The 26,204-nt window shown below is 43.4% G+C and overlaps 1 protein-coding gene across 3 annotated transcripts in view; it reads right to left on the reverse strand.

Moving 5' to 3' along the window:
* Positions 1-3,128: 3,128 nt before the first annotated feature.
* The window catches only part of GATA4 (GATA binding protein 4), a 122,961-nt gene continuing 99,885 nt past the window's right edge, over positions 3,129-26,204 (reverse strand). For all 3 annotated transcript variants that reach the window (XM_077291705.1, XM_077291704.1, XM_077291703.1), the window contains exons 3-6: positions 19,124-19,290; positions 10,800-11,013; positions 6,142-6,254; positions 3,129-3,885 (exon numbers count right to left, since the gene is read on the reverse strand). In XM_077291705.1, coding sequence (XP_077147820.1) covers positions 3,733-3,885; positions 6,142-6,254; positions 10,800-11,013; positions 19,124-19,290 — 647 coding nt within the window. In that variant the 3' untranslated portion in view covers positions 3,129-3,732. The remainder of the gene's footprint in view (positions 3,886-6,141; positions 6,255-10,799; positions 11,014-19,123; positions 19,291-26,204) is intronic.

Consider the following 26,204-nt stretch of genomic DNA (forward strand, 5'->3'; position numbering starts at 1 on the left):
TCGAGCTTCAAGAGAAGGCAACTGGATGCTTCACCTAGGAGCAATCCGACAGATGATACCATGGTGTTTTGCCTATGACAAGGTCAACTATGCCCGATACCTAACCTATTACTATGCCACAATGTCTCGGCTGCCCATAGAACACCCAGAGGTCCATGAATACTTCATGCAAGGTGGCTTTTCGGTCCAGATCGGTAGCAAGAATCCTTTTGGACGAATTCCTGTGGACCAGACCATTGAAGAGACAATCAACAAAGACACCCAGACACCAGGGGGCACAAAAGGCTTCAGCCTCAAAGTTGGAGCTGTTTCCAGGTTCTACCTGACATCAGAGTACCGCAGTATGTACTTGAGGCAGCTGAGGGCCCTGGTAGGCCAACAATATACTGACTTCAGCCATTCAGACCTACAGGTGTCTAGGATTAGAAGAGATGAAGCCGATGTCCAATCTTTCGTTCAACTGCTGGAGACAGGTTGGGTGAACCCCTTCAACAAAGAGCATAATGGTGAACTTATCAGTTTGTCAACAGCGACTGTAGCACCACCAGATGTAGCCAAAGACCTTCAAGGGGCATACAGTATAGGAGAGGATGCATATCAAACATTCAAGGATGAGCGTTTGGGTACCGATAAGCCAACTACATTGTTTCATGACAAGATGACGAAGAACAAACTTAAAACGTTCTCTAACATCCAAATGAAGACACGCAGACAAGGTCTTGGCAAGGAGGTAATTTTGAAGGCTGACAGAAACCTATTTGGCCAGATGATACTTGTAGCTGAGAACAGAAAGCTACAAATGAGTGATGTCTTGACTCATCCCCTGGGTCCATTGCCATGGGCACTTGCCAATGGTGATGGGTCTATCCGCAAGACCAACAAGGCTGCCCTCGCAAGGGAGTTGGAGAGGAATGCTCGTCCTGCAGAAGTGATCCCCGAGCCCTCTGCAACCATCATTGATGGGATGAGCCTGGTTCAGAAACTGAAGGGAAACAATGCAACATTTGGCCAGCTAGCAGGCACAGCAATGAGTCGCGCTATCCATGAGGGTGCTAAGAGCAAGCGCATTGATATTGTCTTTGACGTCTACAAGGAGACATCCATCAAAGATACAGAAAGAGTCAACAGATATGAAGGCACAGGGATCCATTTCAAGAACATTCAACATGGGCACAACATCCAGCAGTGGAAAAAGCTTCTAAGTAGTTCCTCCAACAAGGCAAGTCTCATAAAGTTTCTGGTAGAAGAATGGAAGGCGAAACACCACAGGGAGAAGCTTGAGGAGAAGGAGCTGTATGTCACATGTGAGCAGCTCTGCTTTAAGATCACCAAAGAACAGTGGGAAGAGGCTGCTGACCTTAAGTCAAATCAAGAAGAAGCAGACACACGCCTCCTTCTCCATGCTCTTCATGCAGCAGAATCTGGTTACAAGTCGGTCATCATCACTTCGGAGGATACTGATGTCATGGTCCTGTGTCTGGGCATGTGCCACAAAATCCCATCCCACCTGTTCCAGAAATGCGGTACACAGAACCGGACAAGATTCCTGGATATCACCACTCTGAGCCGAACATTGGGAGGCAGCGTATGTGATTCATTGATTGGTATGCATGCATTTACAGGCTGTGACACCGTCAGTGCATTCGCTGGCCGTGGGAAGATGACGACACTCAAGCAGTTGAAGATGAACAAGACATACCAGGATGCCTTTCAGGAAGTTGGTCGTTCATGGGAAGTGTCTACCGAACTTTTTGAGAAGTTACAGGAAATCACCTGCCACATGTACCTGCCAACTACCCAAACAACTGAGGTAAACAGGCTCCGTTATCAGCTGTTCTGTGCCAGACGTGGAGTGGTAGAGTCAAGTCAACTCCCTCCTTGCCAGGACTGCCTTTTCATGCATGCACTGCGTGCAAACTACCAGGCTGCGATCTGGAGGAGAAGTCTGCAGAGCCAGCCATGGGTTGCAAACCCAACAGACTGCGGTTGGATGATAGATAACGACGGAAAGCTTGTTGTCAAGTGGATGCAAGGGGCACCAGCACCAGAAGCTATTATACAGCTACTGTCCTGCAAGTGTGTGCGGTCATGTGAACTTCCTCAGTGTACTTGCCTCAGCAATGGCCTGAAGTGCACAGACATGTGCAGATTACAGACATGCCAGAACAAGGGTACTGAAGACGAGCCAGTAGAACAACAGTCAGATTCAGAGTCCGATGTTGAAGATATTATGGAGTAACATATATATATATATATATATATATATATATATATATATATATATATATATATATATATATATATATATGCACATGACATGTTCAGTGTGTATTTACATAACTTGGATTAAATTTTGTTACAAATACTACATCTAGTCACTCCGGGTGGTACCGATATCGTCATATTTGGTTCTTGGCTCATGCTAAAATTCCTGTGGAACACCTAAAGGGTTAACAGTTTTTAAAAATGAGTTTTGAACAGCTTGAGGGGTGTAGTTTGCAAAATGGGGTAATTTATGGGTGGTTTCTGTTATGTAAGCCCCTTAAAGTGACTTCAGAAGTGACTTGGTCCTTTGAAAAGTGGGTTTTGCTGTAAATGTGAAAAATTGCGCATAAAACTATAAGCCCTATTACGTCGTAAAACAATAAGGTTTCATTTTCAAAATGATGCCAATATGAAGTAAACATGTGGGGAGTGTAAATTAATAACTATTATGGGGGGTATCAGTATTTTTGGAAAAAGCAGAGAATTTCAAAGTTAAAAAATTGCCGATTTTTCCAAAATTTCCGAATATTTAGCATTTTTTTATATAGAAAGGTAAAATATATTGACTCCCATTTAGCACTGACGTGAAGTACAATATGTCACGAGAAAACAATCTCAGAATGGCTTGGATAGGTGAAAGCGTTCCAAAGTTATTAGCCCATGAAGTGGCACAGGTCAGATTGGCTTAGGCACTTGGGTACAAATAGGCCTAGGGCTGAAGGGGTTAATAAGCTACGTATATGTAAGGGCTATCATATCAAAAAATAAACTACAGACATGCATCTACCTAAAAATACCAAAGAGAATTAGTCACTCCGCTTGGTACCGATATCGTCAAATTTGGTTCTTGGCTCATGGACTATTGCTGGTAATTACTTAGATCAAACCAAACAAAAAATAATTATTTAACTGGGAGCAGGATGAGAAAAGACTCAACAGTGGAAGCGTTCATCGACACCCCCCCGTCTTGATAAAGTATGAAAAGTTTTTGTTTTTAAATTATGTTTGCGCCGATCGCCATAACAATAACTATAAAGTTCTCCAGACGCTTCCAGTGTTGCTCATTAATATATATGCAATTTCTCCCTTCAAAGTTTACAAAAATTTTGCTGCAGATTTCGAAACTTTTACGGAGAATTGTTGACTTTTCTCCAGGCGCCTATCTGTCCGTTCACATTAAATATGGTCCACTGTATAAAAGTCCTTTGCTAGAAGTATAAACATTAAATTACTTTGCTAAAAGTTTTTTCTTGTTTTTTTTTTAAACTTCTAAAGTAGCCGAAGTTTTTCTTCTTTAAGTCTCTTGAGAGCTTCTATTTTTTTTACCATTTCTTTTTTTAACATTTTTGAGTGATGCCTCTCTGGTGCAGCTTTTCTCATACACGATGATGACCAAATCCTTGATTGATAAACCGAATATTCCAAGTCATGACCGGAGGTGTCGAAAGACCAAGGTTGAGTCTTGCATTAGGCTAAAACCAAACTATTCCAGGAGTCATTTTTGGAGCTGGTTTGAGGAGATGTGTTCATTGACGAGTGATGGGTCTGTGGAGAAAGCTTCAGACCGATCATTGAATGAATGGATGATGGATGGCTTGTGATGGTAGACAAAGCTGATGTCTGCAAGAAGAACATCGGTGGTGAGTATATGAAGAAATATGAGCAAGGAGAACACTTTATAGGTACACTGACGAGCTAAAGGGTATAACAAGGTTTGGAACTTTTGACTTTCAGGCTCCATATCTCTCCATCCACTACTGCTTCGATTGTGAGACTGCCATCATCTTGGCTATCTCGTACATAAATGTTACTTGCAACTATGATGATGGTCTCACGTTAAAAGCAGTAGTGGATGGTGAGATATGGAGCCTGAAAGTCAAAAGTTCAAAACATTGTTACCCTTTTCCTCGCCAGTGTAACTCATCGCATTAAATATGCAGTACAGTCCGCAGGCAGCAAGCATAGGCAGCTTAGGAGTCCAGTGGGTGGGCACATGGATGTCAATCACCAAGTAGGACCACCTACTGGACTCCTAAGCACAAATTCTGAAATACTATCTAGACCAGTGGAGCACCCTCTGCAACCGCGACAGGGCCAAAGCGGGAGAGGGGCCTGCTGATGCCAGGTGGAGCATGGAAGTGACGTCATTCGCTGCCATTAGCTTGCACGCTGAAGTCAGCTGCCATTTTCTGTGCCGGCTTCAGAAGAGGATGCCGTTAAATGAACAGCAGCAGAATGGAGGACATTTGTATAAAAATGGGCACATATATACTAAGATGGGTGACACATACACCAGGATGGGGCCAGGATAGGAGACATTTATACCAGGATGGGCCCAGGACAGGAAACATACATATACCAGGATGGGCCCAGGACAGGAGATATATACCAGGATGGGCCCAGGACAGGAGATATATACCAGGATGGGCCCAGGACAGGAGATATATATACCAGGATGGGCCCAGGATAGGAGACATATATACCAGGATGGGCCCAGGACAGGAGATATATATACCAGGATGGGCCCAGGACAGGAGATATATACCAGGATGGGCCCAGGACAGGAGATATATATACCAGGATGGGCCCAGGATAGGAGACATATATACCAGGATGGGCCCAGGACAGGAGATATATACCAGGATGGGCCCAGGACAGGAGACATATATACCAGGATGGGCCGAGGATAGGAGACATATATACCAAGAAGGGCCCAGGACAGGAGACATATACCAGGGGGGCCCAGGACAAGAGACATATATACCAGGATGGGCCCAGGACAGGAGAAATATATATACCAGGATGAGCCCAGGATAGGAAACATATACCAGGATGGGGCCAAGACAGGAGACATATATACTAGGATGGGTGACATATCCTAGGATGGGTCAAGGATAGGAGACATGTATACCAGAATGGGTCCAGGACAGGAGACATATATACCAGGATGGGCCCAAGACAGGAGACATATATACCAGGATGGGCCCAGGATAGGAAACATATACCAGGATGGGGCCAAGACAGGAGACATATATACTAGGATGCGTGACATATCCAAGGATGGGTCCAGGATAGGAGACATATATACCAGGATGGGCCCAGGACAGGAGACATATATACCAGGATGGGCCCAGGACAGGAAACATATATACCAGGATGGGCCCAGGATAGGAAACATATACCAGGATGGGGCCAAGACAGGAGACATATATACTAGGATGCGTGACATATCCAAGGATGGGTCCAGGATAGGAGACATATATACCAGGATGGGCCCAGGACAGGAGACATATATACCAGGATGGGCCCAGGACAGGAAACATATATACCAAAAAGGGCACAGGACAGGAGACATACAGTATATACCAGGAAGGGCCCAGGACAGGAGACACATACACCAGGATGGGCCCAGGATAGGAGACATATATACCAGGATGGGCCTAGGATAGGAGACATATATACCAGGATGGGCCCAGGACAGGAGATATATACCAGGATGGGCCCAGGACAGGAGACATATATACCAGGATGGGCCCAGGACAGGAGACATATATACTAGGATGGGTGACATATCCTAGGATGGGCCCAGGATAGGAGACATACATACCAGGATGGCCCCAGGATGAGGGACATTAATACAACTTGGGAGATATTACTACATAGTGGATGGGGGGGGACACACATGTCCTTATAAAATTTGGAAGGTTACAAGGAAACATGCATCTGACCAAAAAAGGGGAAGGGGGTGTCCAAATTTCCCACTGGAGCCCATCAGACTCTAGTTAAACTATTTATCTGGACTGAATCTTTTCCCACAAACCTACACTAGGTGACCGGGCCTCTTTAGGCATCAAGGAAGCATCATTTTTCTAGTACCTGAGATAATGTTGAATGTCCATACGGAGGCGTGAGTCCGGGTTCAATTTTAATGGGGCGCATGTCATCTGCAGTGATGGTAGATGGAGTGGGGTTGTCAGTGCCGTTTGGTCCTGGTAGAAACGGCATAAGAAGAACTTTTTAATCACAAACACAAAAAATACAAAATGTAATATGAAAGATAAAATGTGCACGAGCCCTACATTTATATGTGTAATTACTAGAGATGAGAACATTTCAGGCTCGTTAAATTTGCCTTGAATTCCCCTGTTTGGATCTCCGCGCAGACTGAAGAGAACATTGCGCAAAGTTACGAAGGAAAGACGAGGCCGGGAGGATCTGCCTGGAGGACTAGGGGGCTGCGGTTGGGTTACATGCGAGTATTTTTTTTTTTTGTCACCCTACTTTTATTATACTCTAGGGCAGACCCGATTCATTTATCTATAATAATTACTATTTAAAAGGAAATAAACCCGTCATGATCCAGACCAGGTTTTGAGTCCTGTTTTCCCTTTTTCCCGATCTGGTCATGTCAAGAGTTAACCTTTCTCAGCCTCTGTCTGGGTTCAGGTTGGCTATTTATCACCATGTCAGTTAGGCCGGCGTCACACTAGCGAGTTTTACGGACTTAAGAGCGCAAAAAATACATCCGTAAAACTCGCCAAACAAACGGCACAATTATTCTCAATGGGGCTGCTCCTATCAGCCGTATATTACGGTTCAGTATTATACGGCTTTCTACGGCCGTACAAAATCGCAGCATGCTGCGTTTGTCAGCGTATTGCGCAAAAAAACGCCAATGAAAGTCTATGGGGGCGAGAAAAATACGGATTCCACACGGACCAGCAGTGTGACTTGCGAGAAATACGCAGCGGTGTTAGTGAAAAGTCGGTAATTCAATTGCCGGCTTTTCATTTCTCCTTCACAAACCCGACAGGATATGAGACATGGTTTCCATACAGTAAACCATATCATATCCCCCTTTTTTTTGCATATTCCACACTACTAATGTTAGTAGTGTGTATGTGCAAAATGTGGGCGCTGTAGCTGCTAAAATAAAGGGTTAAATGGCGGAAAAAATTGGCGTGGGCTCCCGCGCAATTTTCTCCGCCAGAATGGTAAAGCCAGTGACTGAGGGCAGATATTAATAGCCAGGAGAGGGTCCATGGTTATTGGCCCCCCCATGGCTAAAAACATCTGCCCCCAGCCACCCCAGAAAAGGCACATCTGGAAGATGCGCCTATTCTGGCACTTGGCCACTCTCTTCCCACTCCCGTGTAGAGGTGGGATATGGGGTAATGAAGGGTTAATGTCACCTTGCTATTGCAAGGTGACATTAAGCCAGATTAATAATGGAGAGGCGTCAATTATGACACGTATGCATTATTAATCCAATTGTATGAAAGGGTTAAAAAACACACACACACACACACATTATTAAAAAGTATTTTAATGAAATAAACACACAGGTTGTTTTAATATTTTATTGCTCTCTCAATCCAGCTGCAGACCCTCGCTTGGCAAAATAATAAACCCACAATATACATACCCTCTGATGAACCGTCACGTCCCACGAGGTAATCCATCTGAAGGGGTTAAAATATTTTACAAACAGGAGCCCTGCTAATGCAGCTGTGCTCGTGCCTGTAAGCCCCGGCGAATGAAGGAAATGTAGGTCAATGACCTATAGTTACCTTCAGTCGCGGTGAGGCGCCCTCTGCTGGATGTCCTCATGAACTGCAGCCTGGGAACTTTTTCCCAGGCTCCAGGTCATATGAGGACAACCTGCAGGGGGCGCCTCACCGCGACTGAAGTTAACTATAGGTCATTGACCTACATTTCCTTCATTCGCTGGGGCTTACAGGCACGAGCACAGCTGCATTAGCAGGGCTCCTGCCTGTAAAATATTTTAACCCCTTCAGATGGATTACCTCGTGGGACGTGACAGTTCATCAGAGGGTATGTATATTGTGGGTTTATTATTTTGCCAAGCGAGGGTCTGCAGCTGGATTGAGAGAGCAATAAAATTTTAAACAACCTGTGTTTATTTCATTAAAATACTTTTTAATAATGTGTGTGTGTGTCTGTGTTTTTTAACCCTTTCCTACAATTGGATTAATAATGGATAGGTGACATAATTGACGCCTCTCCATTATTAATCTGGCTTAATGTCACCTTACAATAGCAAGGTGACATTAACCCTTCATTACCCCATATCCCACCGCTACACGGGAGTGGGAAGAGAGTGGCCAAGTGCCAGAATAGGCGCATCTTCCAGATGTGCCTTTTCTGAGGTGGCTGGGGGCAGATGTTTTTAGCCATGGGGGGGGGCCAATAACCATGGACCCTCTCTAGGCTATTAATATCTGCCCTCAGTCACTGGCTTTACCGCTCTGGCGGAGAAAATTACGCGGGAGCCCACGCCAATTTTTTCCGCCATTTAACCCTTTATTTTACAAGCTACAGCGCCCACATTTTGCACATACACACTACTAACATGCACAGGGGGGTGGTATAGCATATAATGCACAGGGGGAGGGGAAGGTATAGCATATAATGTACAGGGGGAGGGGTGGTATAGCATATAATGCACAGGGGGAGGGGCGGTTAGTATATAATGTGCAGGGGGAGGGGCGGTATAGTATATAATGCACAGGGGGAGGGGCGGTATAGTATATAATGTACAGGGGGAGGGGCGGTATAGCATATAATGCACAGGGGGAGGGGCGGTTAGTATATAATGTGCAGGGGGAGGGGCGGTATAGTATATAATGCACAGGGGGAGGGGTGGTTAGTATATAATGTACAGGGGGAGGGGCGGTATAGTATATAATGCACAGGGGGAGGGGCGGTATAGTATATAATGTACAGGGGGAGGGGCGGTATAGCATATAATGCACAGGGGGAGGGGCGGTTAGTATATAATGTGCAGGGGGAGGGGCGGTATAGTATATAATGCACAGGGGGAGGGGCGGTATAGTATATAATGCACAGGGGGAGGGGCGGTATAGTATATAATGCACAGGGGGAGGGGCGGTATAGTATATAATGTACAGGGGGAGGGGCGGTATACCGGGAATGGAATATGCAAAAAAAAGGAGATATGAGATGGTTTACTGTATGTAAACCATGTCTCATATCCTGTCGGGTTGGGGAAGGAGAAATGAAAAGCCGGCAATTGAATTACCGGCTTTTCACAGATATCGCGCTGAAGTAAATATAAATACAGAATATATATATATGTGTCTCTATGACATATATATATATATACTGTATATATGTTTTCCCAAACATTTGAGCACATAAATGCATTAGATGTCGGTTTTGCAAGCCTGCGAGAAAATCTTGCAGTACGGATGCCATACGGATTACATACGGAGGATGCCATGCGCAAAATACGCTGACACACCCTGACTACGGATCAATATTTTGGGAACATTTCTCCGTATTACGGCCGTATTACAGCTGTAAAAAACGGACCGTATTGTCTTACGCCGAGTGTGACCCCAGCCTTATAGTTTTTGCCTAGTGCTGCTGTAGCGGACTCTGATTGCTCTGATTGGTCCTGCTGTGTTTGCTGTCTGAACCCCTGTCTCTGTTTTCCCCTATTCCCATCTTGTCTCAGTGTTTCTCTTTAGTGTGCAGACTCACTGGTTTCGACTTGGCTTGTATCCTGACCTGTTTCCATTCTTTGTCTCTTGGCTTATTCGCTCCTGACCGTTACTGACCCCCTGGCTTGTCTCTGACCACGAGTTTGCTTATTCCTTTGGTACTATGCTACAGTCTAGGATTTGACCCGGCTTGTTTGACTATTCTGCAGCCACCTGTGGTAGCCTCACTGCTGTACTGCAGGTCACCTCTGTCTAGGTGCAGTCCTGCTTCCTCTCTACTGCCATCTAGTGCACCTACCTGCATTGCAGCAGCATGACAAAACCTAATAGAACGGAGGCTTCCCATGATAAGTCATTCACTGGGGTGTCCTTTTGTAAAGCAGTAACCCAAATATGTATAATTTATACTCACAAATATGTATAATTTATACTCACAATTTCATATTAACACATCTCTATAAACCCTAATAGGGAATTACTAAAAGAGGATACTCCTTTCAGAATGAAGAGCTGATACAAAGAGCGACTCCCTTTTTGGAAGACACGTCATGTCACGGATTACACGGACAAACCATTGATATACATGGGCGCTGTGTAATACTTTATTTCACCTGCGGGAGTGCTGTCCAGAAATTAAACACTTCACTGACTGCAGCTCACCACTGTGAGAGCGACTTTCTGTAATCACTTTATAGTCAAGTTTTAATTAAGGATGCCACCATTAAGTTCTGATGTATCACTTGTTTTTATAAACTTTTTTATATTTTATTTTTGCTTTAAATGTTTTTTTCCATTTTTTTTTTTTTTAATCAATAAGGCAGCAAATGTGAATTGCAGCACATGTTGTAGAAGTTTGTACTAAGTATAAAAAAACTTTTTGACATGGACTTCTATGGTGAAGAAACAGGAAAAGGTCTGAATACAGGAGATCTCATGGATTACAAAAGTGATTGTGATAAGAACTTTATCCATAGTTGATCAGTTGCTGCCTTGTGGCACATTTATTTTATTTTATTATTTTTTTTCTCATTTTGGATTCATCAGTACCTGTTGGAGTTTTAGACTTGCTCAGATTCTTCGGTTTGCGTTTCCGTGTCTGGATTCCCTCCTTCTTCATTGCTAGGGGTCTGGGAACACCATGCAGCTTCATATATAGCCCACAGGCGTTACATACAGGCTCGCCCTCTGCATTTCGACGCCACAAGGTGGTGGTGGTTGTATGGCAGTTGGCACAAGAAAGGCCGACCCGGCGGGATGCAGACTGCAAAAAAGAAGACTGACCATTATTAGTGTCCGTTATACACAGCTCGGAGTACAGCCAGCATAAGTTACAGGTTGGCCACTAGGTGGCAGTGCATGTCAGATTTTTTTTTTTTTAATAGCATTTCTAAAATCACTTCCCCCTTAAATGTACCTGCAAATACATTTTAAATTTAACAGTGGCCATAGACATTAGATGAAAGTGGATTTTTATTAACCCTTTGGAGATGAGCACCTGTAACTGGGCTTCATAGAATATTGTATTGGGTAAGTTGACAATATGATCCAACATTTAAAGGTTCTATTCCGCTTATACTACAAGTAGTATTCAACCCCCTGCAGATTTAGCAGGTTTAATAAGATGCAAATAAGTTAGAGCCTTCAAACTTCAAACAAGAGCAGGATTTATTAACAGATGCATAAATCTTACAAACCAAAAAGTTTTGTTGCTCAGTTAAATTTTTATAAATTTTAAACATAAAAGTGTGGGTCAATTATTATTCAACCCCTAGGTTTAATATTTTGTGGAATAACCTTTGTTTGCAATTACAGCTAATAATCGTCTTTTATAAGACCTGATCAGGCCGGCACAGGTCTCTGGAGTTATCTTGGCCCACTCCTCCATGCAGATCTTCTCCAAGTTATCTAGGTTCTTTGGGTGTCTCATGTGGACTTTAATCTTGAGCTCCTTCCACAAGTTTTCAATTGGGTTAAGGTCAGGAGACTGACTAGGCCACTGCAACACCTTGATTTTTTGCCTCTTGAACCAGGCCTTGGTTTTCTTGGCTGTGTGCTTTGGGTCGTTGTCTTGTTGGAAGATGAAATGACGACCCATCTTAAGATCCTTGATGGAGGAGCGGAGGTTCTTGGCCAAAATCTCCAGGTAGGCCGTGCTATCCATCTTCCCATGGATGCGAACCAGATGGCCAGGCCCCTTGGCTGAGAAACAGCCCCACAGCATGATGCTGCCACCACCATGCTTGACTGTAGGGATGGTATTCTTGGGGTCGTATGCAGTGCCATCCAGTCTCCAAACGTCATGTGTGTGGTTGGCACCAAAGATCTCGATCTTGGTCTCATCAGACCAGAGAACCTTGAACCAGTCAGTCTCAGAGTCCTCCAAGTGATCATGAGCAAACTGTAGACGAGCCTTGACATGACGCTTTGAAACTAAAGGTACCTTACGGGCTCGTCTGGAACGGAGACCATTGCGGTGGAGTACGTTACTTATGGTATTGACTGAAACCAATGTCCCCACTGCCATGAGATCTTCCCGGAGCTCCTTCCTTGTTGTCCTTGGGTTAGCCTTGACTCTTCGGACAAGCCTGGCCTCGGCACGGGAGTAAACTTTCAAAGGCTGTCCAGGCCGTGGAAGGCTAACAGTAGTTCCATAAGCCTTCCACTTCCGGATGATGCTCCCAACAGTGGAGACAGGTAGGCCCAACTCCTTGGAAAGGGTTTTGTACCCCTTGCCAGCCTTGTGACCCTCCACGATCTTGTCTCTGATGGCCTTGGAATGCTCCTTTGTCTTTCCCATGTTGACCATGTATGAGTGCTGTTCACAAGTTTGGGGAGGGTCTTAAATAGTCAGAAAAGGCTGGAAAAAGAGATAATTCATCCAAACATGTGAAGCTCATTGTTCTTTGTGCCTGAACTACTTCTTAATACTTTAGGGGAACCAAACAGAATTCTGGTGGGTTGAGGGGTTGAATAATAAATGACCCTCTGAAAAAACTTTTCAATTAAAAAAAAAAATAAACAAAGAAATAACATTCTTTTTTGCTGCAGTGAATTTCACACTTCCAGGCTGATCTACAGTCCAAATGTCACAATGCCAAGTTAATTCCAAATGTGTAAACCTGCTAAATCTGCAGGGGCTTGAATACTACTTGTAGGCACTGTATATACACACTATATATATAACTTAACACACACATATATATATATATATAATGTATAATTTATTATATATACACTTTATAAATTTTAAATAAAAAGTATAATATATCATACATATACACACTGTTGCGCGGCGGTGTTCACACTGTGCGGTATTGAGGCAGTAATGTTCATAACAAAGTGTCTTTAATGTCAAAAAACTAACAAATGAAAAGCAAACGGTATCCTCCGGATCACAGCCAGGGCATCAAAAAACAGTCCGTACCAGAGACCGGTTACCGTGGGCGACTGTATCACCATGTCACGCTGAGGGGCGCCAGGTTTTCACTTCCCTTGACTCTGTGTTGACTTCACACAAGCCGGATGTTGCAGAGCCACCTGCTCTGCAGCTTGCAAACCAACACTGAGACACCCAACCTTTGCTGCAGGGTTTTTTAATGAGATCTGTGGCCATGGGTCACTTGTAAGACCGGTCCGGAGGGAGTGAAAGGCCCAACTACCATCCTGTATTTCACTCCAAAAATATAAGCCCTTAACGGGTTTTCCTAAAAATTGCCTTGGCCAAATAACTTGACCAGGTCCACAATTACTTTTATTCTGCACTGCAACCGCAGCTATGTCTGTGCCTCCAATGGGCTCCAGCAGCCTCAAGACGCTTCTATGTGCATTCTGGGGGATACATATTGACCTTTGCATATACAACCTGTCACTGCCTCAAATACTCCCCCCCCCCCCCTTTCTGTTCAATCTTGTGGGGTTGAACATTTGCAACCATACAGGGGGCCGTGACAGGGCATCTGCATTTCCCTGTGACTTCCCGCCCAATGTTCCACTGAGAAACTAAAGTTTTGTAGGTACGGGAACCATCTGATGAAACGAGCATTAATCTCCTTTATGTTACTCATCCAGACGAGGGGAGAATGGTCTGTTACCAAACGAAACTGACGCCCGAGCAAATAGTAGCATAGGGACTCCAAGGCCCACCTAATAGCCAAGCACTCCTTCTCCACTACGCTATAATTTTTCTCTGCGGGTCTCAGTTTCCTGCTCAAGTAGGTGACTGTTGCTCCTCCCCGTTCACCTCTTGCGACAGCACCGCTCCTAGGCCTACCTCTGAGGCATCTGTTGTATGATAAAGGTTTTCGTGAAGTTGGGGCTGATGAGGACCGGCTGTCCACACAACGGCAACTTCAGGGACTGGAATTCTTCCTCCGCTGAAGGATTCCTCCGGAACATAACCGACTTCTTACCCTTTAACATGTCAGTTAGGGGTGCTGAGCTCCCAACAAAATTGGGTATAAACTGGCGGCAGTACCCAAAGATGCCGAGGAATGCCCTCACCTGTTTGGTACTTAACAGTTTGGGACAGTTTTGGATGGCCTCAATCTTATTTATTTGGGGTTTGATAACCTCGTGGCCAATCACGTATCATAAGTGGAGCGCCCTATAGGGCCGAGGGACACTCGGTACCGGGCCCGACAGTTCTTAAAGGGGAAGGTCACAGCAGCAGTGACCTGGTCCATGGCCCTGGGCGTCCAATTAAAGGGGGATGAGGGAATGCTGATGATAAAGTTTGGAGGGGAGATAAAGGGGAAATGTTTGTGACTCCACCTGTGGTGTTCGGCTATAGATGGCCGACGCTGCTAAGGAGTCCACTGATGCTGATGGTAGTGCAGCTGAGATAGTTCTGCTCCCCACAGGTGGAGCGGGGCCCCAGGGCAGCCAAAAGGGTGCTATTAAAGTTCTGATGTGGTAGTGGTGCAGGGCAGACGTCACAAGATGAATTGTGAGGACACACCAAGATGAAGTATTCACTTTTTTACTTAGAGTCAGATGTTATTCCCCAGCCGGTGTGCTGTGTCCTCCCGGTGAGCGGTCCAGGAAACTCTCCGGCAACTTAGGGCTCCCGTCCAGAACCCCCCTTTTTATAAGCCTTTCCTAGCCATCTCTCTACACTGGCTTCCACTTCTCCTGCCCAGAGTCTCACCCACAATGTCCTAAGCCAGCAACCACCAACCTCGTCGGGCGACGTTCTCTCAATCCCCTGGATTCTTTACAGTTGCCTTTTTAGTCAGTTATGGGTTGATGTGGCTGTGGCTTTTACAATCGCCACAGCCTCTGGGTTTCTAGTTGAAATTTGTAGTCCTTCCACTAGATCAGGTGCCCGTTTCCCTTTCTGTGACCTGGTCCATCCACCTGACGCTGGTCAGCCTGGGATGCGGGCCCCACGGGTGGCTTCTGCACTTCCTGTGCCCCTAAGACCCTTTCTTCTCCTTCCTGGGAGCTTCCTTCCTTTCTTTTCTTCTCACTCTCAGGAGCTGCAGACCCACGTGTTTGCTCAACTCCACTTTTCTAAACTTCTCTTTAACTCTTCCCTTCTGTCTCCCTGACAACCCCTCATTCTCCACCCACAGCTTCTACCTAATCCCTCCCTGGCCTGGGGAGGTCTGGTGTTGGATGCAAGTGTTAGGGTTCTGTACAGTGTCTTCTCCTTACCAAAGAGTTGGGGTACCACACCTCTGGATGAGATGCAGTACCTCTGTGGCGACTGGACCTTCAGGGGCGCCACATAAGTACTGGGCTTCTGTGAGTCCTATCGCGCATTTGAGAGAATCCAGCACTGCTTGTATCTGGGACAGGTGGGTATTCCAGTTGGTGCTAAAGATGACGATATCATCTATATATGCCGACACGTACTTTTGATGAGGCTCTAACACAATGTCCATTAGCCTATGGACTGTAGCCAGAGCCCCATGTAAACCAAAAGGCAAGACAACATATTGATAGAGACCCTCTGGTGTTATAAAGGCGGTCTTTTATTTTGCCAATTGTGTTAGTGGTACCTGCCAGTAACCTTTGGTGAGATTGAGCGTGGTGAAGAACTGGGCCTCCCCCAGTCTGTCAATTAGCTCGTCCACCAGGGGCATGGGATAAAGGTCAAACTTTGACACCTCATTCAATTTTCTGAAGTCATTACAGAATCGTAATGACCCGTCTGGCTTTGGAAATAGTACAATGGGGTTAACTCACTCTGGGACTCCTCAATGACTCCCAGCTGGAGCATTTGCTTCACCTTGGCCGCGATGGCTTGCCTCTGGGCTCCTGCCACTCAGTACGGTTTTATCTGTACCCTTACCCGGGGCTCGGTGACAATGTCATGCTGTATCACCGAGGTCCGCCCTGACAGCTCTGAGAATACGTCTATTCCGTTGTACCAAAACCCGAGCCTCTTGTCGCTACTGTTTTGTGAGAGCATCATTGATGTTAACGTCACCCCCGACCACGTCCTTGGCCGGTGGTAGAGGACTTGCCATTGGTAGGACTGGAGTCGCCTCTGTGACCAAACATTCCCGGTCCATGTAGGCTTTTTTCAGGTTTACATGGTACAGTTGCTCAGATTTTTTCATTCCAGGTTGGTACACTCTATAATTCACTTCTCCCACCTTCCCGTGTATCTCATATAGCCCTTGCCACTTGTCCATGAGTTTACTCTCCGCGGTGGGCACTAGTACCAACACCCGGTCCACTTCTTTAAAAGGTCCTGACCGTGGCTCTTTTATTATATGTGCGGCTCTGTGCAGCTGGGCATCCATCAGATGCTCCTTGACTATGGGCCTGACTGCTGCAATTCAGTCCTGCATAACTGCCACGTGGTCGATCACACTCCGATGCCAAATGAGCTCCTGTTCTCATGTCTCCTCAGCTACGTCAATCAACCCAATCGGATGTCGGCCGTACAATAGCTCAAACTGTGAGAAACCTGTGGACGCCTGTGGTACATCACGGATAGCGAGCATTAGATAGGGCAGTAACATGTCCCAATCCCTCCCGTCCTTGGAGACCATCTTTTTTAGCAAGGACTTGAGGGTCTTATTAAACCTTTCCACTAACCCATCGGTCTGTGGATGGTACACCGATGTGCGTAGCTGTTTAATTCAGAGCACTTACATAGCTTCCTGGTCACCTTGGACATAAAAGGAGTTCCCTGATCTGTAAGGATCTCCTTTGGTAGCTCAAGGCGGCAGAACAGGCGCTTAGTTTTGCCGAGGTCTGACAAAGTGGTATCGCCTCTGGGTACCGCATGACATAGTCCACTACAACCAGTATATGTTGATGGCCATGGGCAGATTTCACTATAGGCCCCACCAGATCTATTGCTATTTGCTCAAAGGGTACCTCTATAATGGGCAGATGCAGCAAAATGGACTCCAGAACTTCGCAATGTGTGTGGTAAGCTGGCACTCGGGACAGGACTCACAATATCTCTGGACCTCAGCATAAATCCAGGGCCAAAATAACCGCTGCAGTATACATTCTAGGGATTTTTTTTTACCCCTAAGTGTCCACACAGCATATGTGGGTGTAAGCCATCTCTAGCACGGCCCGACGGTACGACTGGGGCACCACTAGTTGTTCCACCACTTCATCCCAGATTTTATCAATCCTATACAACAATTCTTGGTTGATAGCCATGCAGGGGGGAAACCATTTCTGCACCCGAGTGCTGAGCCACCCCATTTCCATCACCCTTTCTCGTGCCAGCGTGGGATCCTGGAGCTGAGCGGTCCCAAACTTAAGAGACACTTCCAGCTCAGGATCAACGTAGTCTCCTCGACCTCTCCTGCCAATACCTCTTGGGGAAACCTATCGGGGTTACACACTGTCCCTAGGTTGGCGATCCCTACGGCAAGTATCCCTGACTTGGGATCTTCGGGTTCCGCGCCCAGTATCATATTTACCCTGGGAGGGTTAACTCGGTTCTCCCACAGGGACCAAAACAGGGTCAAGTCTCTTCAAAACACAGTCCCATATGGAAGAGTCTACTCCTCACCACTCCCACCATATGTTTCATCTCTCGACATGAAGTGGAAAAAATAACCTCAACTGTCGGGTACTCTCAGAGTTCACCATGTATACACACCACCCACACTTACCACCAATGGGGTTGTCCCTGGCAACTAGTGACCCATGGGCCAGAGTCACTAGGCTCCCCGAGTCCAAGAGAGCCTCCATTTGGTACCAGTTGACGAGTACCTGGCACAGTTGGGGTTCGCTGCCGGCAGTGCCTGTAGTGGCGGCACAGACTGACTGAGCATATATTAAGACCCTGCGCGTAAACCCATAGTCCATAGGTTCAGCCATCAGGGGGCAGCTATATGTTCGGGCCCTTGGCCTCGCCAGCATCAATACGCTTCTATGTGTATGCTGGGGGATACATATCGATCCTCCTCACTACCTCACAACACTCATACAAACACAATTTTAATCATGCCCTTTACCCAAGCAGGTAAATGTAAAAAAATGTATTTGCCATTGCTGAGTGTGTAATTGTCCGAACTATTGACCTATTAAAATATTTGTACCAAAAGGTGAAAAAAAAAATTCCTAATGGCAGAACCACTGTTTATGGGCATTTCACCTCCCCAAAAAATTGAAATAGAAAAAGTTTACAAAATTGCATGGACCCCAAAACGAATGGTAAGAACAACAGCTGATACTACAAAAACGACGAGCCCTGATACAACTCTGTCATCCAAAAAATAAAAAAAAAAGCTATGGCCTTCAGAATATGGCAGCAGAAGCCAATGTAAAAAACAAACAAAACACAAAATATAAATTTGGAATTAACAAAATTACCAGGTAAAAAAAATATTATCGGACAATAAAATGTCTGCATTTAACAATTTCACCCCACTGTATATCCAGTTTTTTGGTACATAACGAATGGTGTCATTCAAAGCTTCCACTCATTCCGCAAAAAAATCAAAGCGTCATATGGGTCTGTCAATGAAAATAATAAAAAAATCATGGCTCTTGGATGGCGAGGAGGGAAAAAAAAAGCTGGGTTATCAAGGAGTTAAACCTGTAAAGTTGAATTATTCTTGACTATATTAACCTGGGGCTGCTGATACCAGTCAGCATCAAAACAAAAAACAAGACAAGATTAGTCTTCGGATGACCAGCTTTTATGAAAAAAAATAAATAATAAAAATAACGTTTATTGATACTCTGTCGGGAGAGGTTTATGATGTATGTGTCTCTGTGTGGACATCTAGTGGTTGCAATGTGAACTGCAGCCTGTAGAGGGTTTTACTAATATGTTATGATAATGTATTGAATATTAATTATGAAAAATTGGCATCAAACGGAGATCGCATGTAAGGTGAAGAGGGACACGTCTTTATTATAGTTACTAGAAGATAAACCCTTACCAGCCTTCGTTGGGGCTTGATCAGCGGACGGTTGATACCATTCATCTTATGATACAATCCACACGCGTTGCACAGGTAGTGGCCGGTACCGTCCCTCCTCCAAAGAGGGGTGGACATTGCTCCGCAGTTGACACATTCTCGGCCTTCTGAGAAATCATCAAAAAATTCTGAAACAAAAACAATAGACACTGAAACAGAAGAATTCTAGGACATGTATTATTCTCTAGAGTCAATATGCAGGACCCTGGTGGAGCAGCCACGTGGCCATATTCCGTGGCCTGTGATGGGAGCCGTGCTAATTTACTCCTTCCAGCCAACATTCCCGGTGCCTCTTCTGAATAGCACGCCTGTTAGGACATCATCACAGATCAGAGGAGGCATTGGGGATTCTGGTGAGTAGGTGGAGGCTGGGTTACCGGGGGTTAACACAGAGTAAATATTTACTACATGTCACCTGCAACAATGGAACCGTAACAACAGCAAGTGACGTTAATCTATAGGAGAACTTGCAGCGGAATGTTGGGGTTTGTCTCTAGCTCCTCCCACTACCGCCTCCATAGAATCTCGTAAGCACCAACTGTCATCCCCTATCTCTGGAATGTGAAAATCAGTGTTCCCTGAATAAACAGACTACAGAGTCTGATAAGATACACTGGATTACAGTTTCTAATTTTAACTTTAGTTTTACTATGATATATATATATATATATATATATATATATATATATATATACACATACACACACACAAGCAATTGTTATATATATATATATATATATATATATATATATATATATATAAAAAGCTCTATTTAAATTATATATGTACATATATATTATATATACACATATAGACACTATTTTACAATATTATAAATGCAAAAATTATTTTTAAATTAATATATAAAATATGTGTGCATATACAGTATATAATTTTCAAAACCGTATAATTATTTTGAAATATTTAATAAGCATATTAACACTGGTTCATGTAAACTGGATCATTACAGATGGAGGTTATAAATTTAAGATTTTTAATGCTCCAGTTGGCACAAACCAGTGTGTTAATATGCTTGTTAAGTATGAAATAATATATTTTCAAAATAAGTATGCGGTATTCAACAATGATATATTACTTTTAAATGCCGTATAATTATTTTGAAATGTATTATTTAATAAAGCATATTACCACACTGGTTTGTGACAACTGGATCATTACAGATGTAGTTTATAAATTAGATTTTTAAGGATTCAGTTGGCATGAGCAGTGGTTACGTATGTGCTGAGGGCACCCTGGTGATGATATCTTGGTATCTTGGTATTCCTGTAAAGCCCCAGCCATAAGCCATGATTCATAAGAGACTGGGGTATTTAATACATAGTTCTCTATGGGGCTAAAATAAAATAAAGAAAAAAATTCTAAAGTTACATGTACGCCAAATAGTCCCATTAAAAATAGACTCTCACCACACAATAATCAATTCCTCATCCAGCTTCTTCAAAAGATAGAAAAAAAAAGTTATGGGAATCAGATAATGATGACAAATGAAACTTTTTCAGATTACTTCAGAGACTAAAATAATTAAAGAAATAATATATATATATATATATATATATATATATATATATATATATATATATATATATATATAAGAATTATATATATTTTTATTCATTATTATTATTATTATAGCGCCATTTGTTCCATGGCCCTTTACATGTGAGATTTATTTATTTAAATAAAACTAGCTTTTTTTAAAATAAAAATAGTATATATGTTTTGTATGTGATCACACTGACCTGGAGAATCACATTGCCAGATCATTTTTTTATCACACAATGAAAATGAAAATTCCAAAAACAATGGCGGTATATTATTTTTTTTCCACCTTTTTCACAATACTTGGAAATGTTTTTCCATGTTTTTCAGTACATTGCACGATAAAACGATCAAGGTCATTCGAAACTGCAAAGGGGCCCACGAAACAATCCTTCAAAATGTTGATGAAAACAAATAAGCAAACAAAAAAAAAAACAACTTATGGCTCTCGGAAAAAGGGGAAGGAAATCATAAATTGGCCGCGAGGGTAACGGGTTAAATACCTAGTTCACCATTCGTTCTAAATCTTTGATGACGCGGAAGTATAATTTTTACTTTTTATTGTTCTGTGAAATATTTGTAATTATTTTTTAATTTTTAAACTCCCTTTAAAAACATTTTATTGTGTGATTTTTTGCTTGTACATTACCTGATATTTATTGTTTTTATATTTGTATTTTTTTTAACGATCCAGTTGGATTTCTTTATGATGCCATTGTCCATTATATACAGTTTTGCCAGATAGAGACAAAAAAGTTATTAAAAGTTTTATTTTCATGTTCTGGAATCTGACAAACGTGAAGTCTTTTCTCTCGTCCCCGGCCTGACCCAGACTGGTAGCGACTTCTTGGCCTGTACTAATATTTTCTTTGTTAATATGGCTGAGGTTGGAGTCTGCGTCTTAAGCCGTGTGCGAGGATCTTTATGGCTTTCAGCTACTTAACTGGGCTTTAAATCCTGCCATTATGGGATTTTTTTGACACGTTCCTCTCCTTCATTGCTTCACCTCCTCCCACCGTTATTATACAAGTAGCAGACAGGGAAGGAAACTCTTCAATAAGCTACAAATTGCCAGGACATCTCCCATGGGTTTTAGAACAATAGGGCCCAGGGGGTGAGTCTACGGCTGCACCACTCCATAAGTGCAACCATTTCCCATTTCTGAATGTCCTGACTGACAGATCGGCTTTATAAGAGGAAACCCCATAAATCACAGATGTCATTGTAGGTCACTTTCATCCAGCCAATATGGAGATGTTGTCTTCTCCCCAGATCCCTTATATTTTACAAGTTTTTACTTTTAAGTATAGTAGGTCCCGTAGTAAAAGCTTGGTGGCCCTCAGTGACCCTCAAAATGAAAGAGTCGGCAGAGAAGTTGCGTTCCTTAACAGTATGGAGCCATCGAAGTCAAAGAGGAAGAAGGTCAAGTTCTCGGGAAAGGATGGAGACGTTGGGTCAACGTTAGGGTTGTGGGAACTAGTACGATCCATCAGACGGCTGATGGTGTTTAGGAAGGTTATCAGACCTGAATAGTTTTCTATATCATTGACCTCATATATTTTCCATCGTTGGACTGACTTTTAGGATTAATTTAGGCGATGATATCCTTCCCGTCAGTAAAGCCGGGCATACCATAGGGGTTTCATATTCTGATGTGTTGGTTGGTCTCCAATCTTTGCCTATTCTACACGTGGCCTAATTTGGGTTTCCCTTGATGCGATACCAGTCTGTCTTTCCTCATGAATTACGACATTTGACAACAACTGAAAAAATTCAACATGGCACATCAACTTTTTAAGAGATAGCCATCATTGGCCGCCATCTGTCTCGCTCGTCTGCATCATGGAAATTGGCAATTTTTTTTTATGTAGTCCAAAATCTCTAGCGTCAACCTTTAATGGCAAGGAGATTAATATTTCAGCAGGTGATCTAACACCGTCATAAAATCCCGATTCCAGCGATGTGTCACTCACGTGCCATTTCAATAATATCAGTGTTTTATCAGCAGGAGATTATTATCACCACAGGACTAGGTGTCTCAGGCCTCCTGGTCCAACCCCGCCTCCACCACTTATTAGCAGCTTTCTGTCAATATACAATGTACACAGAAAGCTGCCAATCCAAGGTGTAAGTGGGGTTATACAGGGCTCAGCATTCTGAGCTCTGCTAGATCTGCAGAAGAGAAAACTGTGATTGTATAAAAAAAAAAAACAGCAAGTGATACATCGCAGGAATCAGGCTTTCTGCCCCTACATCATGCTGCCCTCTGATTACATAGCAAACACTTGGCGACAGATTCCCTTTAGGTTAAGATTATAGTTGGGCTTTGTGTGTCTAGTGGGTTTTCCTTTTTGGATGACGCTATTAGTAAGAATGTATCCCTCTCTTAAACGAAATCTGTCAGCTCTCCTAAGTCATCTATATGGGCATACAGTATAGGTCATAGGATACTGAATAAAATGACACCTTGATATCTGGGATCTGATGTCTTATTCCAGAGAAATCCACATTTTTCTTAATATGTAAATGAGCTGTTAAGATCTATGGGCTGGACATAGATCTCTCGGATATTCTGCCTCCAGGGTTCATTTTAAATGTTACCAATGTGAGACATGTAGATCAGGAGAGCAGTCTGTCAGTCATTACATGTCTCACACTTTTAACATTTAAAGTGAGCTCTGGAGGCAGATTCTTGGTTGAGATCTATGACCCGCCTATAGATCTTAGCAGGTCATTTACATATAAGAAAAACATGGATGTCTCTGGAGTAAAATATCGGATTGCAGATATCAAGGGCTCATTTTATTCAGCTTCCTATGACCTACATGTTTATATCAACGGCTTAGGATGGTTGATTCTACTGGAAGATTCTCTTTAAGAAACGTCCACATCCAACCAATGGTCTGAATTTAACAGATCATTGCTTGGATGGATGTGAACAGTTCTTATGATGAACATGCATTCATGGTAGAGAGAAAACTGGGACACAAAGAAAGTGCAATGGGGTCAACTCTTTTCTGACAGTAAGCGTCAAAATGCACGAAAACGCCAACTGTGGTTAATCCTGATGAAGAAGCCTTTGAAACGAGTAGATACTAAAAATGTTCAGATCGTTTATTGAGTTTCCTGGATCATTCCTGTGGATTTCGCAGCCCAGAGGAATGAATGTATCTTTCCCTTGGAAATTCTTGCTAATAGGGGTTATCCAAAAACCCACTTAAGATGGATTTGGTACAAACCGGATGATTTCGGAGGAACTGGACGACGATCTAATGTGTCCTCATGTTTTTTCACGATGGAGAAATAATGATCGAAAAATAGAGCTGTTGGACGAACGAGACTTTGGTTGACTGGTGTGTAAAGTCTTCAGGAGAAATGATAGATGGTGGTCACCAGCAGTCTCCTGCATCAAGACAAAGTGTCTACTGAATAAAGGTTGACAACCCCTTTATAGCTGGCCATTAAAATTGCAAAGACCCCCCATGCTCGATCTGTCGGTGGAGAGATGGGAGGTCTCCATACTCATCAGATTGTTGACTGCTCTTGACGAACGTTTGACTTAAAGAGTTTGGGAAACTTTCGGGTTGGTAGTTTTGGGGCTGAACGAGTATTTCTTAGGCATGCAGCCCCTGTTTACCAGGAATGTAATAAATATGGCCTCTTACCGGTATGCTCATTTATAACAAGAGAATACAAAAACAAGCCCGAAAGGACGGAACGTGCGGCAGTCGCTCCTCGTTGCCCCTGCCGTGCCCTTAGTGAAAGTATAGTCCATTAAGCCCCTGACAAGCGGTTTGTTTATAACAGCCAGGAAAAGTTATATCAACATCTCACCAGGAGTAAGTGATCACATCGGCGGAGCCGTGGACGTCCTCACAAACACAGAAGGCCCGGACCATTACTCTACGCTAGACATCCATCGCGTTTCCGAAAGCCATTTGTAAGATGTTTAATATCCTCCGACGTCAGAAGCATTCATCTCCGAGATCCATTCCACTTTTATCTTAACGCGAGCGGACAATGTTTATACTCGGTGAGTGCCCCATCTGCGTGCGGCCCGCAACTTTACAAAAACCAAAATTCTTTTTGCTTCTTTAGAGAAATAGCTTCCTACTCACCGATGAAGGCGAGTCGAGCAAACGAGGCTCAAAAGAAAAGAAAAAAGTTGGAAATAAATTTTTAAAAAAGGGGTTTTGTCCTTATTCGATGTTCTTCTGAAAATGTAAAATGATTTTTTCTTTTTCATCTTTCAAAACTAAATTGCTGTAGAAGAAAAATGTCGGCGTCTTTGAACGTTGGTGTTGGTGAAGATTTTGCAGAATTACACCGATTTGGAAATTTGGAAGTTTCTGTTTCTGTATCATAAGTGGAACCTTCGCTTCTGGGGAATGATAATTAGGTTTTGAAGAAATGGAAGAAAAAGTCTAAGGTGATGACCACTATCAAGATTTACAGAAAAAATAATGGAAGCCGAGAAAACGGAAAACCCGGAACCGAAAGTAGAACTGATCTCTGTGATCGAAACTAACTTCACGTTTACAAATAATTGATAAAAAAAAAAAAAAAGGTCTAAAGTCGGAAAACTTTTTGTAACGAGTTTGGATTGTTGGAAAGGTCGGATTTATGTTGGAGCATGTGCACACATTTTCATTTTCAGGCAGATTCCACTGAAAATGCTCTAAAGAGTGAACATTTGCATTTCTACGTAAGAACAATTTGTTGTTCATATGTTCAGGCTTTTGAGTGACTTTTAACTAATCATTTGACCGCGGCAGTGATGGATTGTGGCACCTAAATGGTTAATCAGCAGACATCAAAACTAGCTAGGTGCTGAAGAATCTGCTCATTATGGGGCAGTGTCATTTCTGGAGCTCACTCCATATACACAAGCTCTCTGACTGCCATACTGTCATATCCGGGTGCAGATAGTTTAATATATCAGTCATTGTACAGGAGGAGGAGGTGAGATGTGACATCATCTATTGTAAATGGTGGATCCTGTGTTATCTATTGTATATAGAGGTGTTATCAGTTATTGTACAGGAGGAGGAGGTGAGCTGTGACATCACCTATTGTGAATGGTGGATCCTGTGTTATCTACTGTATATAGAGGTGTTATCAGTCATTGTACAGGAGGAGGTGAGCTGTGACATCACCTATTGTGAATGGTGGATCCTGTGTTATCTACTGTATATAGAGGTGTTATCAGTCATTGTACAGGAGGATGAGGAGGAGGAGGAGGAGGTGGTGAGCTGTGACATCACCTATTCTGAATGGTGGAGCCTGTGTTATCTACTGTATATAGAGGTATTATCAGTCATTGTACAGGGGGAGGAGGTGAGCTGTGACATCACCTATTGTGTATGGTGGATCCTGTGTTATCTACTGTATATAGAGGTGTTATCAGTTATTGTACAGGAGGAGGAGGTGAGCTGTGACATCACCTTATCTACTGTATATAGAGGTGTTATCAGTCATTGTA

Source organism: Ranitomeya variabilis, chromosome 2, assembly GCF_051348905.1.
Source record: "Ranitomeya variabilis isolate aRanVar5 chromosome 2, aRanVar5.hap1, whole genome shotgun sequence".
Lineage (NCBI taxonomy): Eukaryota > Metazoa > Chordata > Amphibia > Anura > Dendrobatidae > Ranitomeya > Ranitomeya variabilis.